At 42.5% G+C, this 20187-nt stretch overlaps 1 protein-coding gene across 1 annotated transcript in view; it reads left to right on the top strand.

Moving 5' to 3' along the window:
• LOC138762259 (probable voltage-dependent N-type calcium channel subunit alpha-1B) overlaps positions 1 to 20187 on the top strand; it is a 927445-nt gene that overhangs the window by 555449 nt on the left and 351809 nt on the right. The window contains exon 9 of the mRNA XM_069935943.1: positions 2204 to 2307. Within this exon, the coding sequence (XP_069792044.1) occupies positions 2204 to 2307 (104 nt within the window). The remainder of the gene's footprint in view (positions 1 to 2203; positions 2308 to 20187) is intronic.

The following is a 20187-nucleotide window of genomic DNA, read 5'->3' as shown; positions in this document are numbered from 1 at the left end:
ATTTCCCGGAAGGTATAATACTGGAACGTGCTCACAGAGCCTTGCGTAGAAGACCTATTTCAGGTCAAAGTCCAAGACCTGTTTTGGTTCATTGCTTGAACTATTACGACAGAGAAATAATTTTACGAGTGGCTATTAGAAATGCACAACAGAGAAAATCACCCTTGATGATTCAAAATAATCGAGTTTTCTTCTATGCGGATTTGAGTCAAGAAGTTATGTTCCAACGACGGGAATTCAATCCTGCTAAAGAGTTGTTGCGGAAGAAAGGTTACAAGGCAACCTTTAGATATCCAGCTGTTTTGAAGGTTTTTCAAGATGGTTACCAACCAAAGTTCTTTGATTCTCCAAAGGAAGCTATAGCATTTGCTCAAGAGCTGCCAATTACTCAGTTTCAACAGAGACATAGTCCACCGCGATCTCTAAGGAGACAAGAGATGGAAGAAAAGAGCCGTGCTCCAAGAAGGAATGGTTGTAATGGTGACTCGGCAGTTGGAGCTGATTAAAAGAAGAGTTGTCCTTTTTTTTCTAATGTTAATTTAAGATGAAGTGAGAGTTGGGGGAGAGAACTGGATAGGCACTATTTCCTGAAAGTCACCTGCTACGTGTGAGTTATCTCACACCCATTTTTTTTTGGGAGTTACCACATTGCGCGGTTTAGACGGGAGGGGGTATTTTTAACCTCCTACCCATTTTTTTTTCCTTTTTTCTTTGTATTATTAGATTAAAGAGTGAAGGGGTTTTTTTTTTGTTTAAATATAAATAAAAGCATAAGAAAGTATTTGATTGTTTAAAAAACTAAAAATTGATGTGGTTTTTTTTGTAAAGTTTATTCAGTAGATAAGGAATATCTGAAATTTAAATGTGAATGGGATGGATAAGTTTTTTTAAATATTTTTTCTTTAACTTTAAGGTGAAGGAGTGGTAATTCTGGTGTGTATTATTTTGCTATTTTAGTTATAGAACGAAGGGAATAATGGTGAAAGTTATAAATTGAATTGTACAATTCTTAATGAGGCTTGAATTTTGTTTGTGGTTTATGCTCCATTTGTTGAAGATATAGATTTCGTTGTAGATATGTTTTTATAATTTGAATATCTGAATTTCAACGTAATGATTGGGGATATTTAAATGTGGTATTGGAGCTTTCATTGGATAACTATTCAAGAGTAAAAGGGAAAAATGGTGGAAGAGTACTAAAATTGAATTGTACAATGCTTAATGAGGTTTGAATTTTGTTTTAAGATGGTGGTTTATGTGACTAATATGATGATAGATGTGAAGTTAATTGATATTTGGTGAAGGTTTATCTCGACAGAGAAAGTTTTTTTTCATCTTTTTTTTCATGCTACAACTTTTTTTAAGAATTGATTATTGTTTAAGAATTTTTGATAGATAATGTTACTAACTTTACCAATTTTTTATATTAAGTTTGAGTTAAATATATGTTTCATCTTAACTCCGTTTTTTAAATAAAAGAAAAGAATATGCATTTAAGTTTGATTTAAATGTTTTTAAAATTCTGATATCTTAGAATTAATTACTTTTCTTTTTGTTAGTAGTTTAATCGGTTATGTTTTTGTTTTTTTTTGTAAGTGGGTTTTTTTTCTCACATATATTATTAACTTTATTAATTCTTCACTTTATTTTGGGGGGGAAGGGGGGGTTGGACTAATTTGAGTTGGGTTATTAATGTGTAATAATTATTGGGGAGGGTATAGTTTATTTAGATTACTGATATTGTATTGTAGTTTTATTATTTTATTCTTAATTTTTTTAAATGTAATCCAAAATCTTAAATAAAGTTTAAAAAAAAAGTGATGGGAGGGAGACCCCAGTGATCCTCTCTGCTGTTCTTATTGTCCTGTGGCTCAACAGCAACTGTACCACACTGTGATGTAGCCGACCAGGACAGTCTCAATAGAGTTCCTTTAGAAAGTTGACAGGGTGGTGGCTGGTAGCCTTGGCTACTTCATTTTGAGACATTGCTCCATTTAAATTGTTAAATCATAACAATAATTAACAATGTGGGGTGTAGAATTCGAGTTAACACATCAAGAATACTTTGCACATATTCCTCTGTACTGAAGATTACATTTGACTTATTTATTTCTGCCTCGATTAATTTTGCAGCCTAAATAAGCTGCCTACAAAGGCCTGTTCTTCCTTCTCACGACTTCTCTTCCTGCTATTTATTTGACAGGCGAACGATGCCTTGGGGAACACCTGGAACTGGCTGTATTTCATTCCCCTGATCGTCATTGGATCTTTTTTCATGCTCAACCTTGTTCTGGGTGTGTTGTCAGGGTAAGTGAACTGCAGCTTACAAATTGCCTATTATATCATTGCAGAGCCAACACATACAAGACTCTTGATAACAGAATGTCTTGTCAGCCATAAAAGGATGCACTTTTGTTTGTGGCTATGGTCAAAGAGACCCGAGTGTTGGTGAGAAAGGGGAGAATGTGTTGTCACCATTCCCATCTAGGATTCTGCTGAGTGGACATTGGGTGGAAGCTTGCTGTTCCTTCTTGTCCACTGCCTGATCCATTGCTTCGTGCTTGCATTGAAAATCACATTTTGTTTGTGCAAAGGCATTCCGCTTTTTCCTGTAAAACAAGATTCTTGGCTCCCTCTAATCTCGAGAGCTGTTGTTTTTTTTTCCATACGTAATAGGTGGCATGGTTGGCATAGCAATTAGCTCAATGTTGTTATATTGCTAGTGATCGGGACTGGGCCTCAAAGCCCACACTGTCTGTAAGGAGTTTGCACATTGTCCCTGTTTCCTTTATCATCCCATTCCTGCCCTTTACCCCACTGGAAACTGGCTTGTCCTAGACCTTCCTTGTCATACTCTTAAACCCCTCCCATTGGGCAGATGTGCTTTTCTTTCGAGTCAGCTATTGCTAATTCCTGCCTAATTAGGTCAAATTTGGCTCAATTTAGGATTGAACTTGAGGACCAGTATTATTTTCTGCAGCTATCCTAAAGCAAATGAAATTGTGGATGCAGGCCCCAGTGATTGCCTTCCATGTCTTAGATTCAGCTTCATTCCCAAATACAAGGTTCAATATTGCCCCTTCCCAATTATACCACACCACATTTTCATGGAAAAGGTTATACTGGACTCATTTAACAAAGTTTACCCCATCCAAACCTCTAACACTTTGACAATCCCATGTTGGAGACATTGAAATCACCTACAATAACTTTTACATCCATATACATAAGAGTCTTTTGAATGTCTCTTTTCTATCAGCTTCCACTGTCATCCCCAGCGATGCATTCCATGCACCCACCACTCAGTGTTCAAAACCATTTACCACTGACATCTCCCCCAATTGGCCATTTCTACCCTGGGAAAATGTTGCAGACTGTCCATCTTATCTGTGTCTATCATTATCTTGTATCCCTCAAAGGCCTCCACTTTTAGACATCGTCAGAGTGGACAGTGACAAATGAGGTGAGGGAGCAGGCAACAAACCCAGTTTGGTCAGATTGAAAAAATACAGGGAAGGTTCTGCAAGGCAGGTGCACTTCCCTGGAACACAATTCAGAAGATGATGGATGGCAGTCTTTGATAGGGAGGTTTTACCTGGGTGAATGAGGTCATCTGGAACTCAACTCAACTTTCTTCTGACAAGATGATTGGAACATGGACTTGTCATAATAAATTCATGTACTTTGGGTCGAACTTGAAGGCGCAGTATGTACTTAATGGATGGGAAATAGCAGACCATTGTAAGAAAGAGATTTTAACTTTCCACATATTGAATTGGACTCCCATACTGTAAAAGGACTGGATGGCTTGGTGTTTGTCAAATATGTGCAGGAAAGCTTTCTACATCAATATGTAGAGGTACCACTGAGAGAGGATGTAATACTTGACAGGTCAGGTGGCAGAAGTCTATGTTGGTGAGCATTTTGTGTCCAGTGACCATAATGTCATTAGTTTCAAGTTATTTATAGATAGGAATAGGTCTGGTCTTCAAGTTGAGGTTCTAAATTGGAGAAAGGCCAATTTTGTGGAAATGACAAAGGATCTCGAAGAGTTTATTGGAATAAGCTGTTTTCTGGCAAGGCTGTGTTTTGGAAGAAGAAGGCATTCAAAGATGAGATTTTGAGGGTGCAGAGTTTGCATGTTCCCATTAGGATTAAAGTAAAAATTAACAGACATAGGGAACCTTGGTTTTCAAGGGATATTGGTGATATCATTAAGAAGAGAGAGGTCTATAACCGGTATAGGAAACAAGGAGCAAATGAGGTACATGAAGAGTATGGAAAATGTAAGAGAATATTAAAAAAGGAAATAAAGAAAGCAAAAAAAAAGGCATGAGGATGCTTTGACAGATAATGTGAAGATAAATCCGAAGGGTTTCTACAAATATATTAAGAGTAAGAGGATAACAAGGGACAAAATTAGTCCCCTAGAAGATCAGAGTGGTCAACTATATGTGTGGAGCCTCATGAAATAGGGAGATCTTAAACAGTTTTTTGCATCGGTATTTACTCAGGAAACTGGCATCGTGCATACGGATGGAAGGGAAACAAATAGAAGTGTCACGAAACATATGGAGATTAAGGAGGAGGAGGTGATTGCTGCCTGACAGTGAATAAAGGTAGTCAAATCCACTGGGATATGATATTCCCTCGGATCTTGAGGAAGACAAGTGTTGAAATTTCAGGGGCCCTGATTGATATATTCAAAATGTCCTTTGCCACAGGAGAGGTGTCGGAGGATTGGAGAGTGGATCATGTTGTCCTGCTGTTTAAGAAAGGCTCCAAAAGAAAACCAGGTAACTATAGACCAGTGAGCCTGACATCAGTAGTAGGTAAATTATTGGAAGGAGTTCTGAGAGATTGGATATATAAGTATTTGGACAACCATGGGCTGATTAAGGACAGTCAGCATGGCTTTGTGCGTGGTAGGTCATGTTTAACAATTCTTATAGAGTTTTTCGAGGAAGTTACCAAGAAGGTAGGTGAAGGAAAGACTATGTTGTCTAAATGGATGTTAGTAAGGCCTTCAACAAGGTCCCACATGGGTGGTTAGTTCAGAAGGATAAGGCACTAGGTATATACATAGAGGGGTTGTAAACTGGATTTGAAATTGGTTGTGTGGGAGAAAGCAGAGAATGATAGTGGATGGTAACTTCTCAGACTGGAGACCTGTGATGAGTGGTGTGCCTCAAGGATCTGTGTTGGGACCACCATTGTTGTTTCTTGTCTATATCAAGGATCTGGAAGATAACGGGATAAATTGGATCAGCAAGTTTGCTGATGACACAAAGATAGGAGGCATAGTGGACAGTGGGGAAGATTTTCAAAGATTGCAGAGGGAACTGGACCAACTGGGAGAATGGGACAGTAAATGGATGATGCGGTTTAATGCAGATAAGTGTGAGGTATTGCATTTTGGAAGAGTAAACCAATGAAGGATATACACTGTAAATAGTAGGGCACTGAGCAGTGTGGAGGAGCAGAGAGACCTGGTGATACAAGTACATTGTTTCCTGAAGGTGGTGTCGCAGGTGGACAGGGTTGTAAAGAAAGCTTTTGGCATCTTGGCCTTTATAAATCAAAATATTGAGTTGGGATGTTATATTGAAGTTATATAAGACGTTGGTGAGGCCAAATTTGGAGTTCTATGTGCAGTACTGGTCACCTAGCTACAGGAAGGATATCAATAAGATTGAAAGAGTGCAGAGAAGATTTACTAGGATGTTGCCAGGTCTTCAGGAGTTGAGTTACAAGGAAAAGTTATGACTTTATTCCTTGAAATGAAGAAGAATAAGGAAAGTTTTACAAAATTATGAGGGATATAGACAGAGTAAATGCGAGTTGGCTCTTCACTGAGATTAGGAGAGACAAATACAAAGGAGATGGATTTAGGGTGAAAGGGGAAAGGTTTAAGGGGAATATTAGGGGAACCTTCACTCAGAGAGTGGTGGCAGTATGGAATGAGCTGCCATCTGATGTGGTGTGTGCAGACTCCATCTTGAGTTTTAAGAATAAATTGGATAGATACATGGATGGGAGAGATCTGGAGAGTTATGGACTGGGAACAGGTTATTGGGACTAGCTGAACAATGGTCAGCACAAACTAAAAGGGCCAAATGGCCTATTTTCTGGGCTATAACATTCTAGAACAGACTCTTAGCAGTGTGGAGTAAGAGTGATATCTTGGAGTCCAGGTCCATAGATTCCTCAAGGAATTCCACACAAGTTAATAGGATGGTTAAGAAGGCATATGAGGTGCTGGCCTTCACTAGTCGGAGGATTGAGTTTAACCATGAGGTAGTGTTAAACTCTGGCTAGACCACACAGGGAATATTGTGTTCAGATCTGGTCACCTCATTATAGAAAGCATGTGAAAGTTTTGAAGATGATGCAGAGGAGATTTACCAGGATCTTGCCTGGATTGGAGAATGTGTCTTATGAAGCAAGTTTGTCAGTTAGGGCTTTTGGATTGATCGAAGATGAGAGGTGACTTAATAGATGTACATAAGATTGCAAGAAGCATAATAGGGTGGACAGCCTATTTTCCCAGAGTGACAATAAAAATATCAGATGCCATCTATTTAAAGTGACTGGAGGAAAGTTCAGGGAAGGTGCCAGAGGTGAGTGTTTTACACACAGAGGGAGCTGGGTGCCTGGAATGCATTTCTGAGGGTGATGGTAGAGGCTGGTACAAAAGGAACTTTTAAAAGACTCTTGGGTAGGTATGTGGATGTAAGAAAAATGAAGGGGTATGGATGTGAAGAGATGACTCATGGGATGGTGATCATGGTTTTCTGCGGCTGAAGGAACCACACAGGCGGTGAGCTGTTGATGACTTGAGACAAAGAACCCAAGCAGGCTGTGGGCTGCTGGAGACTGGCTCGAAACTGGCTGATGAGATGTCAGGTATCGGAACCAGGATATAAGAGGGTGCCGAGGCTGCTGAAGGTTTCCTGATGGAGTTGGAGGTTCAGATCTAGAGCTCAGGTTGCCGATGATTTGGACTGGACACTGTGTGGCTGCAGAGGCTGCGGGAGTGCTGGGGTGAATCCATGGACACTCGACAACTCTGGGGGACTTATCTTTAGCTTCTTTTTCTCTGACTGTAAGAGGCGTTTGTGTCAATTTTGGCCAATGGCGATCCTGTCTGCCTTACGGCAGTTAAAAGCAATTTTGTGCAATATGACACTGTTTTTATTACATGACAATGAATTGAATTTTGAATTTTGGTCCTAGCTCTAATACTCATGTATCTCTTTCCCGATGTGAATAGTTGAAAGATGCTGTGTGCAGGGTAGAAGGAATCACCATAAAAACAATCTGATCTTTTTTTCTGACAACATTCTACTAACAGCCACCTGGGTTCCCCAGGAGTCCTCACAGTTAGCACATGAATAATCTCTTGGCTTCTCTGCCGTAAACTACCAGAGCTATTTAGATGTGAATGATCAGGAGATTCTGGAGTTAATTAACCACAAACACAGGGTAATCACCATGCCAGCGGGAAACAAACTACTCCACAGACATCTGCAGGCCAAGATCCAATTGAAAACCTGACCTGAATAACAGATGGTGGGTGTCAGAGAGAGATGGAGTCATCCAGAATCAGGTGCATTAGATCACTCATCCAAGCTGACCAGGGTTTCGAACTGTACTGGTCCCATTTGCCTCTAAATCTTTTCTATCTAAGATGTTTTGAGAGATCTGGCAATTCGTACTGTGCACTCATCACCCTGTTTGAAGATATTGCCCCTCAGGTCCCTTTTAAATCTTCACCCTCTCATCAACTGCTGCCCTCTGGTTCTGACTCCTCTCCTTTGCGGAAAAGACTGTGACCATTCATCTTACCCATTCTCTCATGAAATTATACACCACTACAATGTTCTTCCTCTATAATCCAAGAAAAGAAGTCCCAGTTTATTAAACCTTGGATAACTCAAGCCTTTAAGTCCTGGTTACATCCTGGTGGATCTTTTCTGTATCCTTTCCAGCTTAATGCCAGGCATTCTGTAGTTGGGCACTCAGTGTTCCAGAGGTGATCCCACCATCATCTTGTACAGCTGCAACGCGGCACTTTCAAGGAACCATGAACCTCGACACCTTGGTTTCTCTGGATGGAAGGTGCCTCCTACAGTCAAAGAGAAAGGGAAGCAAAGGAGAGTCCCTTCAGTGTTGCTGAGTATCCATGGATTTGCCTCCGTCACTCCAGCAGCCTATCCAGCCACACAGACTTCTGTTTGATTCATCGGCAACCCGAACTCCAGATCCAAACCTTCAACTCGATCAGGAAACCTTCAATACCCGAGGCCATTGGAGAGCCCTTCTGGCCCTCAGCACCTTCTCGAATCCTGGCTCTGATACCTGGTTCCAATGAGCCAGTCTCTGACAGCCCACAACCTGTACGGGCCCCCGACAGCAAGTCCTCTGCAGCCTGCTTGAGTCCCTCAGTTACTGAGACCTTCACTGGTTTACTGCCGTGGTCACCCTCCTATAGACAGGTCTGCTCTCTTCTCTTTCTTAATGGGGGATGTGGGATGGGGAGGTGCGCCAGTGGTCTTCCTGTTTCTGGTGCCCTGAGCCTGTCTATTGCCCAGCACAGGTGCCACCATCTGAGGCACGGATCCAGCAGTTGCAGGATTTTAAAATAAAACTCCATCGGCTCCTATAACAGGCCATTACATACCTGTACAGAGACACTGGCATTTGGGCTGGGCAGTTGAACCTTTCGGAATAGTATTATGACAGAGTATATAGATATCTTTTTTGGAGATAAATTGGGAAATGTTTTAGTGTAGGTCACATTCAAACACTTTAAAACAGATCTTATTTAAAATATTGGAACTCTGCCCAGGCTAGACATATTGGGGACAACAGTCTTTGAAGAAGCTTTGGAGAATGCTCAAGAGACTTCACTAATGGATTGTTGTTTACAAAAAGGCAACAGATGAGGGAGATTGTCGGAACTGCCTTCTGTCTGGAGGGGAACTTGCTGTTCTAGGAGACAGAGAGACAGTAAAACAGATTTTTTTCTCTTTGTGTTTGTGTGTGTGAGAGAGAGAGACACACACACACACAAATCACTTCTACAGTATTACAGTCAGCAACAACAGCTGGGACTGGAACAGGACAAGCTGGCAAGCTTGTGAAAAACCCCATTTGGAAGAGGGGTTGTGAGTTCTTAGTTCAGCCTGGTCAAAGCCCTTGTGGTTCATGCAAGAGGAGAGGACTGGCTGTTTAATGTTTCACTTGAAATAAGAGAAACAAAAAGGAACTCTGTGGTGATCTGAAAGAAAGAGGTTATCATCTGGAGAACCCTGAGGGGGGAGGTTTCTTCGGCAAGACACTGAAGTGGCTGGGGTCCTTCATACATTAAATCTCTCTCTGAAAACTGACAAGAACCTTCCTGAGTGGTAATCATTTACCTTTCAAGCACAAAAGCCTGGTGAACTTTATAAATGTTAAATTCTGAGCACAGTATAAGAATTGCCTGCAACCAGTGAACTTGGGGGAGTGAGGAGTGAGATTGGACTGCGAATCAAAGAACTTTTCTGAACTAACACACACATTACGTACACGAGAGCTTGGAATTAGAAAGGGGGTTAAGTTAGGTTAGTTAAGTCAAATTGATATGTTAAAGTGTGATTCTGTTTTCATGTTTAAAGATACTTCAAAGCAACTTTTAAGAACCATTTGTCTTGGTGAATATCTATTGCTGCTGCGTTTAGGGGTCCTCTGTGCCTGTAGCAGTTCTGTGTCTCTGCTTTCCTGGGTCTACACCAGCAACAGCTCTGACAGTGCCACCATTTAATAGCTCGGACATCTTTCCCATCACAATCCTTTCAATGTCTTATCACTGGAAATTGACTAGCAGAAGTAGGGAGGGGAAATTGAGTTACAACATTTTGCACACACCATTTGAGCTCATTTTAAAAACATACAACTCAGTAAGAGGCAATTTTGGCCCATGAGCCCATGCCGCCCAATTATGGTAGACCTGATGGACCTGATATATTTTTGAAGGGAAAGAGGAAACGAGCCACTGGAGAAAACCCGTGCAGACACAGGGAAAATATCCTAACACCTTCCAGACAGTGCAGTATTCGAACCCCAGCTCTGATTGCTAGCGATGTACTAACCGCTACACTGCGAAATAAGTTAGCATTGGCAGGTGACCCTGAATAGGAGGGTGCTCTTCATAAACTGGCTGATTCAAAAACCACCAGCAGAAATGTGCAAAGCAATGCGCAAACCAGCAGTCAATGGGTTAACTATGAACGATGATCTTGAAGGCAAGATAAGAGGACAGCAGTTGTGATGGTAGATCTATCAGTGTGGAGAATAGACAGGAGATTCTCAGTGGTGAATTAACTACCACCCGGACCCTAAACTGAGCTTTGGTAAGGCCCCCCCCCCTTGATCTTGCCCCTCCTGCCTCATGCCCCCCATACTTTGTTGAATAGAATAAAATTAAATAATTCCATTTATTAACCTTTGGGCATGATGCCCTCAGATAAGATATTCTACATTTATCCAATGAGTATGTGCTGGGAATACACCAGTTGGTGTTTGATTGGAGGAGGGGAGGAAAAATTTCACTAAAATCAAACAAAACTTTACCTTGCAGAAGCCATCTGCTTGCCCAAATAGTTTGAAAAGTATTTATTTTAGTTACAAAAGGATAAATAAAATGATTTCTCAAAAAATAGTCTTGATACAAAAATAACAAAGGAGAAGGGAGAGTCTTTTTTAAAAATGTAAACGTCCCGTGAGCAACACTGCATGAGCTGAGCTCTGTTGCAGGAGACAGACCTCAGACTCATGTACATGTTAAAACACTAGCATTGATTGACAAATAGCACTGGGACTGGCAGAACCAAAATTTATAGATGGGACCGAGACCCCACTGCTGATTGACAGGTGAACTTCCATAAGCCTTGATTAACTGGTGGACCCAGAACTAACGCGAGCCCATTTTGACAAGTGGTTACATTGGTGTACCAGTGGTTGTGATGGGCCATCTTACCTTCCGGGCCCTTAGGCTTCAGTTTACTCAGCCTAATGGTTAATCTGCCACTGGGGATTCTGTGGAAGGAATCAAGTCTTTCAGATGGTATGTTGCCTTCCAGGTGACAAGATCAGAGATGTTTCTGATCGATTCCATGGCAAATAAACGTGTGGCTGAGGAATTGGTACCAGAGTCAGGGGTTCAAGTTTGTGGATAATTGGGATCTCCTCTGGCGAAGATATGATCTGTACAAAAGGGACAGTTTGCACCTGAAGTGGGGAGGGACCAATATCCCTGTGGGCAGGTTTGCTGAAGCTGTTGGGAAGGGTTTAAACTAGCTTGTCAGGGCTTGGGAACCAGAGTGTTAGGTCAGATGATGGAGTAGTGGATGAAATTGTGGATGCTCTGTGTAGTGAGACTTTGAGGAAGGACAGGCAGTGGTTGGAACATAAATGCAGTAAGTTGCATGGGTTGAAATGTGTGTACTTTAATGTGAGAAGTAATGATTATAAGGGCAATGAGCTTAGAGCATGGATCCATACATGGTATAACATTTTGTGTCCATGACTTGGATTAAGGATAGTCAGTATGGCCTTGTCAGGGGAAAGTTATGTATCACACACCTGAATGAATACTTTGAGGATGTATCAAAGCAAATTGGTGAAGGTAGAGCAGTGGCTGTAGTACATTAGGATTTCACTAAGGCATTTGATAAGATTCCTCATGCAAAGCTCATTCAGAAAGTCAGGGAGCATGGAATCCAAGGAGGCTTTGTTTTGCATATACATAATTGGCTTGCCCACAGAAGGCAGAGGTTGGTGGTTTCATATTCCGCATGGAAGTCAGTGACAAGTAGTGTTCTGCAGGAATCTGTTCTGGGATCCCTCCCCTTTTTTATAAATGACCTGGAAGTGGAAGTGGGAGGGTGGTTTGCAGATGACATGGAGGTTGGTAATGTTGTGGATAGTCTAGCGGGGGGTGGGGGGGGAGTTGCTAGAGGTTACAAAGGGACATTGATAGGATGTAGAGCTGGGCAGAGAGGAGGCAGATGGAGTTTATCCCAGAAAAGTGTGAAGTGGTTCATTTCAATTGGTCAAATTTGAAGGTAGAATGTAATGTTAATGGGAGGTCTCTGAACAATGGTGATGAACTTGGGGTCTGTGTCTGCAGAACACTTAAAGCTACTGCACAGGTTGATAGTGTTGTTAAGAAGGTGTATGGTGTGTTGGATTTCATTAACCATGGGATTGAGTCCAAGAGTTGTGAAGTAATGTTAAAACTACACAAGACCTTGATTAGACACCACTTGGAATGTTGTGATCAGTTCTGGTCACCTCACTACAGGAAAGTTGTAGATGCTATCGAGAGGGTACAGAGGACTTTTGCAAGCATGTTCCCTGGGTTAGAGAGCATATCTTCTGAGGATAGGTTACATGAACTTGGCCTCTTCTCCTTGGTGGGTCAGAGGACGAGTGGAGCGCTGAATGAGGTGTACAAGATAATGAGAGACATTGATTGTGTGGGTGGCCAGTGTTTTATTTTTCCCCAGGGCTAAAATGGCTGACAAGAGGGGGCATCATTTTAAGATGCTTGGGAGTAAGCACAGGGAGATGTATGTTTTTCACACAGAGAGTTGTGGGTTCGTGGAATGCATTTCCTACAATGGAGGTGGAGCCAGGTTCAAGAAGATCTTTTTAGACAGGTATGTGAAACTGTGGAAAAAAATGGAGGACTTTGCAGTAGGGAAATTTTAGGCAGTTGTTAGAGTAGGTTATTAGGCTGGCCTGACTCTGCAATCTGAAGGGCCTATACTGTGCGGTAGATTTCTATGTTTTTTGTTTTATTTCACACTGTTCCAAAATGTTATGTTTTGCAAAATCGTCTATATAAAAATACTGAGTAGTTTTACAGTGAATGCTTATCAAAGCCCATGTTAGAAACAACTGTCAACACATTATGAGAGATTCAAAGGACTTGAAAATTATGATTCTGAAGTGGAACATAAAATAATGATTATGGCATCTCCCTGATGTACTGAGTCATACCACATTTCACAATAGGCTGGGGAAATAAAGTTCCTGCAAAAACAATCCATCTTGACCTTAGAGTAACTTGGGAATAGAACACCTTATTTTAGCTTCAGTTTGAGGCTCATATTAAGTCAACATGAATTGTATTTGTAATTTGCTACCAGGGTTAAAGTTCTTAGTGTTTACATGTTAATTCCATTCATCGCTTTCTATTCTGGAGCTACATCCAGAAGAAATGATTGTAAGCAGGTCATGTGGCCCACTCAGAGTTTCTATAGATGGAGGGAGTGGAGTGAACAATTACTGGAATGTTATTTTCAAGGGTCATGTGTTCAGTCATCATGTCATTGGAAAGGTCAAATTTATTTCCCAGCCCAAACTGCAGGGGCAGAGTGAATTGTCTGGTCATTTTCAAGGGTAGGTCAGAGATCATGCATTGACTGAAGCTGGGAATGGTGGTAGATTTTGATCTCTCTTTAAGGAAGCAGGTGAGATTTTCAGTCTGCTCATTTTATGATCGGCATTGCTCAATTGAATTCTCTATTTACTGCGTTGGGATTTGAATTTGTGACCTGTGGACACGTTCTGAGGGGCAGGGGGGTGTACAACGTTGTAAGAGGGGATGGACGGGGGGGTGGGGTGGTCGGAAGGGATGGACAGGGAGAGGGTAGGAGGTATTTGACAGGGGGTGGGAGGTGATGGGCTGGGCAGTGGGAGGAGATGGATGGGGACCGGAGGGGATGGACAAGAGGCTGGGAGAAGATGGAAGGGGGTGGGAGGTGATGACCAGGGTGGTGGGAGGAAATGGACTGGGGGAGGGAGAAGATGGACAGGGTGGTAGGGGATGGGCAATAAGAGGGAGGGGATGGCTGGTGGAGGTCTTGTCGAGTACGTGGATTGCTGGATTGTCAGCTAAGTGAATATTTTTCTCCTGGCAGTGAGCAGCTTTTTGTGTGTGACTCGTACTGCACTCAGCCTGGAGAGACGGATTATTGTCTCTCTGATTGGTGGAAGAATAGCAGAGCTGTGTTCCAACATGAACCAGCAGACTTTCTAAATTCACCTCAATACATGCTGAGTTTACATTAAACCCTTGGACTCGACCACACCAGGAAATTAATAGAATACACAGTTTGAATTTCACAATGTCACATCCGAGCTAAACATTTTTGTAAAGCTTGTCTGATAATGAGAACATCATTGACTTGTGAAGCTGAATTTGCCTGTTGAGTTAATTCTTGGATCTTTTCACACTTGCTTAGCGCCATTACATAACCATCTGTTTCTCACTGTTGATGTTGTAACCATGCCAGCAGTTGTTGTAGAATGGTAGGAGATGGAAATTGATGTGATATTGTCTGATCTTATCATTGATTTGGGAATCTGGGAGAGCGAGGTCGTGTTGTACAACATGACACCAGGCCCTCAGCTAAGGCTGATATTTCTGCCCATCTGTTTATTTGTTTTATTGATTGACCACAGGGTAGAAGCCCATTCTGGCCCAAGAAACCCTTACTGCCCAATTAACCCACCAAACCCATATGTTTATAGAGTGAGCCCAGGAAGAAATTTTCACAGTCACAGGGAGAACAAACAGACAGTGGGGGATTCGAACCCGTGTCGTTGGCGCTGTAATAGCGTTGCACCAACAGCTATGTTAACCGTGCCGCCATTAGTAGAGTGACAGGTGCCAAACGCTGGTAAATGGGACTGGCCTAAGGGCTTCATCAGGAAGGGCTGATCATTCCGGAGGAAGGGCCCAGGCCTGAAATGTTGATTAACTTATACTTCCTGTGGATGCTGCATGTCCTACTGAGTTTCTCTAGTACATCTGCGTACTAAGCTATCTCTTAAAAAAGGATACCATTGCGACAAATGTGTCCAAACAAAACAAAGCTCTGCAGGATGCTGGATCTGTGGCTCAGCAACAAGGCAGAGCAATGATTTCAGATACCTGACAATCTGCTCCTGGCCCTCAATCACCATGAGCTACACTCTACAGTGCAGATGAACTGGCAGAAACTGAAACAGATCTTGGAGGGATGGGCTGGTTGGTCTTACTTTGTCTGACATGGACCACCTACCATTAGTGATGGAGCAATTCATCGCAGGGCACACCTTCCAATACACCTTGTTCTTGCTGGGACCCAGAGCTGGCAGAACTTACAAACTCATATTCATGATTATGATGTAGACAAGCTCCATGGCAAGATGCTCTACCAGCAGAAGGCTTCAAAGAAGCGGAGCACTATTAGACTACAGGATATATGAGCTGAAGCAGGCCGTTCGGCTCATTGAATACACTCTACCATTCCATCATGAACTCGCCCATTCTCCCATTCAACCCCTTTATTGAGAAACTGACAGAAATTCTTCAGGTGTGATGGAACAAGGATTAAGGATACCTCCATGACTCTGTGTCAGGGCAACCATCAAGTTTAGTTTTAGAGATGCAGTACTTCTGGCCTGCAAGCCTCTCCAATGTCTTATATAGCTATACCAGAACATCCAAACTCCTTAACTCAATACATTGATTTATGAAGGCCAATGTGCCAAAAGCTCTCTTTAGAACCCTATCCACCTGTGACACCACTTTCAGAAAATTATGTATCTGTATTCCTCGATCCCTCTGTTCTACCTCACTCCTCTTGGATTATCCTTCTAAAATGCAACATTTGGCAGAGATATTTAAAATTATGAGGGGGATAGACAAAATAAATATAGGTAGACTTTTTTCACTGAGGGAAGGTGAGATACAAACCAGAGGACATGAGTTAAAGGTGAAAGGGGAAAAAATTTAGGGAGAACATCTTCACAGAGAGAGTGGTGGGAAAATAGAACTAGTAACCAGCTGAAGTGGTGAATACAAGTTCAAATTTAACATTTTAGAAGAATTTGGACATTTACATGGATAGGAAAGGTGTGCAGGGCTATGGACTGGGGTGCATGTCAGTGGGACTAGGCAGAAAAATGGTTTGGCACAAACCAGAAGAGCCAAAGGGGCCTGTTTCTGTGCTATAATATTCTAAGGTTCTGTGGTTCCACTACAGGAACGCAGGAGGTAAGATCAGAGGGAATTATCATTGGCTTCTCATCTTGATTGTGGCGCTGGATTAGTGGCACTTATTTGTTGCCTTCACAGGGCAAACAGAGGGAAACATGCCTTGTGCTTTCTGGGTACATGACAATGATGTTTAATCACGGCTCTATCACACCGGAAACTTCAACAATAAATGGCTGGTCTTTGGCCAGATGTTCGCGAAGCTGCTTCTGATGACAAGAGATCTGGGAAAGCCATTTCCAAAAATAAAACTTTTGAGGCTTTGTTGAAGGGGAATCCAATCTGTACTGTCTCAAAATGCAGACCACAGTAAACAATATGGACTGCCTGGATTCACACCACTGATAGAGATAGAGGGGTCGTAGGGTTACTGAATTTTCCTGTGTGTCCCGCAAGCTGAATTGGGACTTGATTATTTATGAATAGTTTGTATCATGCTCGGAACATCCAAACTCTCCAGCACCAGGGCTCTCTCAGTATGTGAATGTTGCATAAATTAACTAATTGCAGGAGGGAGAAAGCTGTTATTGCCGCCCAACAGTTCAGAACTGATGTATGCATTTCACCCCTAATGTCTCCATCCTTCCCATCTTGTACTCACTCACCAAAGCCTTCTGCTGCATTTGTCTGTGTCCTTGATCTTCCAGCAAACCATTCTTCTCAGTAAATAAGAAAACTACTCCTTAGCGTTTAATTCTCTGAAAAATCTTCTAAATAATTGGCACTGGATTCATGGAGAAGCATTGCCTTGGATGAGGCTGGAGGTGTTCAGCAAGTTTTTGCTTTTCAAGATGGAGATAGAACCATTAATCAAATATGTAAGTCTTTATTTGTCATAAAGGATTATACCACAGCTCGAAGAGGAAAAAACTACTGGACAAACTCAGTAGATCATGCAATATTGTGGGGGGGCGGGATGGGGAATGTGAGAGAGAGCAGAGTGAAGATAGCCAGTGTAAAGGGCAGAGGAGGGTGGACTGACACAGGGGCCGCTAGATGATAGTTGAATTGAGGAAAGGTGAAAGATGGTGGACAGGAGTGGGAGGGGGATTTGTGGATTTGGAAGTCAGAGGCCACCATCCTTGCGAAACAAGGCACCTACTTCGCAAAAGTGAACAATTATCTTTTTAAAGTGTTGCTACAATTGATTGAAGATTGTTCTCTGATCAGAGTGACTGCTATAAAACAGCTAACAGCCATGCCTATATATACACTACCTTGATCAGCACAAAATCTCGTGTGGTGTTTCTTTGCAATGATACCCAGCCAAAGAGGCGGGTGCTAAAGTGGGGATCAAATCTTGAATGTTTTCCCCGAGTTGTTCAATACAAGTTTGTTGTCAAGATCAGAGTTCATGGAATAAAGGGAGGAGGATATCAGAAAGCATAGTTAGTTGTTTGCAACTCGGGAGAGGAAGGGGTCACTGCAAGGAGAGCGCGTGTTTTCAGGTCAGTGATTCGGGTAGATGATGCCACTGTGGTGTGCATGAGTATGGAGGTGGTAGACCAAGGCTGGGGAAATGGGTTGGAAGCAGGCCGACAGAATTTGGTGAGATGGAGTGTTGACGTTCTGGTAGACGGAGTGATAAGAGGCAGTGAATCAGAACTGCACATGTCATGATCATGTCACAAAATTCCTTATTTTGCAGCAGCATCAAATTGCAAACATTATATAAACCTCCTTAGCAAATAAATAAAAATAGGGCAAGAAAAAGTCGACGCAGCGTTCATTTAGAAATCTGATGGCAGAATGGAAAAAGCTGTCCCGAATGCATGTCATGTCAATTACAGGTTATGCTTCTCAAGGGGCAAAACAAACAGAGGGATCTGGGGTCATGGGTTCAGTTCTGGAAGTGGTGAATAAAACACATGGGAAAGAGAAAGATGGGTGAGCAAAGTTAGAGAGCGTGGTGAAGGAGGTGATTGACTAAAGTGGATAGAAAACGGGTTGGCAGGCACAAAGGTGGGATTGGTTATCGATGGGTCTTTTGCTGATTGGCAGGCAGTTATTAGTTGAGTTTGGTGCTGGGATCCCAGCTATTTATAATATATATCAATGATCCAGTCAAAAGAATTGGAAATTTCTCTAAATTTGAATACGCAATGTTAGGTGTCAGTGTGAGGAAGATTCCAAGAGGCTGCAGGGTGATTTGGACAGGTTAGGAGAATGGGAAAGTACACGGCAGATGCAGTATACTGTCGATTAATGTGAGTTTATCCACTTTGATGGCAATAACAGGAAGGCAGAGAATTGTCTGAATGGAGATAACTTTGCAAAAGGGGAGGTGCAATAAGATCTGGGGATCACAGTGCATCAGTCACTGAAGTTTAGAGCGCAGATACAGCAGACGGTGGAGAAAGCAAATAACACGTTAGACTTTATCACAATACATTTTGAATATGGAAGCAGGGAGGTCTGCAGTTTTATAGGGCCTTGGTGAAACCACATCTTGAGTATTTTATACAGTTTTGGTCTCCTTGGGCTGTTGACAGAGTTCAGCAAAGGTTCACCAAACTGATCCTTGGGTTGGCAGGACTAATGTGAGAAGAAGGATTTGATGGATTAGGGTCGGAATTTGGAAGAATGAGACGGGATGTAATTGAAGCACACTAAATTCTGACCGGTTTGGGCAGGCTAGAATGTTCTCCATGTTGGGGAGGTCCAGAATAAGGTATCACAGGAAGCAATTCAGGACTGAGATGAGGAGAAACTTCTTCACTCGGAGAGTTGTAAAATTGTGAAACTCCCTTCCTCAGAAAGTTGTTGATGCTAATTTATTAAATATATTCAAATGGGAGTTGATTGTGCCTCTTGAGGCTAAAGGGATCAAGAGGTGCAGAGAGAAAGCAAGAATATGGTGCATGTGGTGAGGTGGAGGGGGCTCAAAGAGCTGAAAGGCCTTCTCCTGTATTTTGTAAGAAACTATGGTGAACCTTTCACCATAAAACTGGTTCTGCCACAAATTAAATAATATACACAGTTCAGGATCATGCACATCAGGAAAGAAACATAAACATTAGAAAGGATGCCGACGAGACTTCCTGAAATGATTCCAGGGATCAGGGACTTTAGTTCTAAGGTTAAAGAGGTGAAGCTCAGGTTGATTTCATTGGAGAATGTGAGGTCTTAATGAACCATTGTGCAGTGAACAAACCACAACAGAAGTTGTCTGCGAGCTGAACCAACAGAACTGTTTATTGGAATCTCTGCAGGAGTTTAAATACTTACAGTTGACAGACTATCACAATCACCCCACCTCTGAAATCGTACACCTCCCAGAATTATTTGTGCCTTCCGGTCACCAGGAACTCCTGTTTGTGCAGGGTCCCGCAACTACAGACGCCAGTTTGATAATGGAATGGTGCAGTTTATTACAAAACCCCCCCACCACCCCAAGAACAAGAGTTGGGAAGTGACACTGCAATCTCACCTATGTGGCTAGAACGGGCTGACGGACACTCCCTGCACCGGGAACATGCCACCTCTACCAACTGATCTAAGTCCATATGTGCCAGTTTAAGGCGATCCACTGAAACCATTTCTTGCCTGTCTCTGCCAATGTCTATGACAAACAAGGAGCCGTCAATCCGTACTACCTTGAACATGTGTCTGGGCCAGAGGAGGGAAACACGCAAACCTCCGCTCCAGTGTCAACCAAGAACCAGGAGCCTGAGTGTCAATCCCAGAGGAAAAGGAGGTTGTTCTTGTGGCTGGCTGTCATGGCCACTACCGACAGCTGGCCTTGGCACTTTCTGGAAGCGAGTAGTGGGGACAACAGCAGCAGGCTTCAGCTCCCCATCTCTGATGGTAATAGTAACACTGCTCTATCTGATCTGTGCCTGGTCATGTCTGATGCCACACCACTATCTTGAGGGGGCAGGCTTTGTGCCCTTTGCCGAGGGACTACTATGCACCCAACCAAAAGTCTACCATGCTGCTGAGTGTGCCACAACTCATCACCATGGGTTGCTCCTCGACGGGAGTCATTAAAGTCTTCATCTGCAAGCACCAAACAGATGTCTTCTGGCATTTGCTCGAGAAGAAGTTGCTTGAAGACCAGAGAGGACCCATGTCTGTCCATGAGCTCCAGC

Source organism: Narcine bancroftii, chromosome 1 (assembly GCF_036971445.1).
Source record: "Narcine bancroftii isolate sNarBan1 chromosome 1, sNarBan1.hap1, whole genome shotgun sequence".
In the NCBI taxonomy this organism is placed as follows: domain Eukaryota; kingdom Metazoa; phylum Chordata; class Chondrichthyes; order Torpediniformes; family Narcinidae; genus Narcine; species Narcine bancroftii.
Note: the sequence above shows the minus strand (reverse complement) of the source record. Positions and strands in the feature narration are given on the sequence as shown.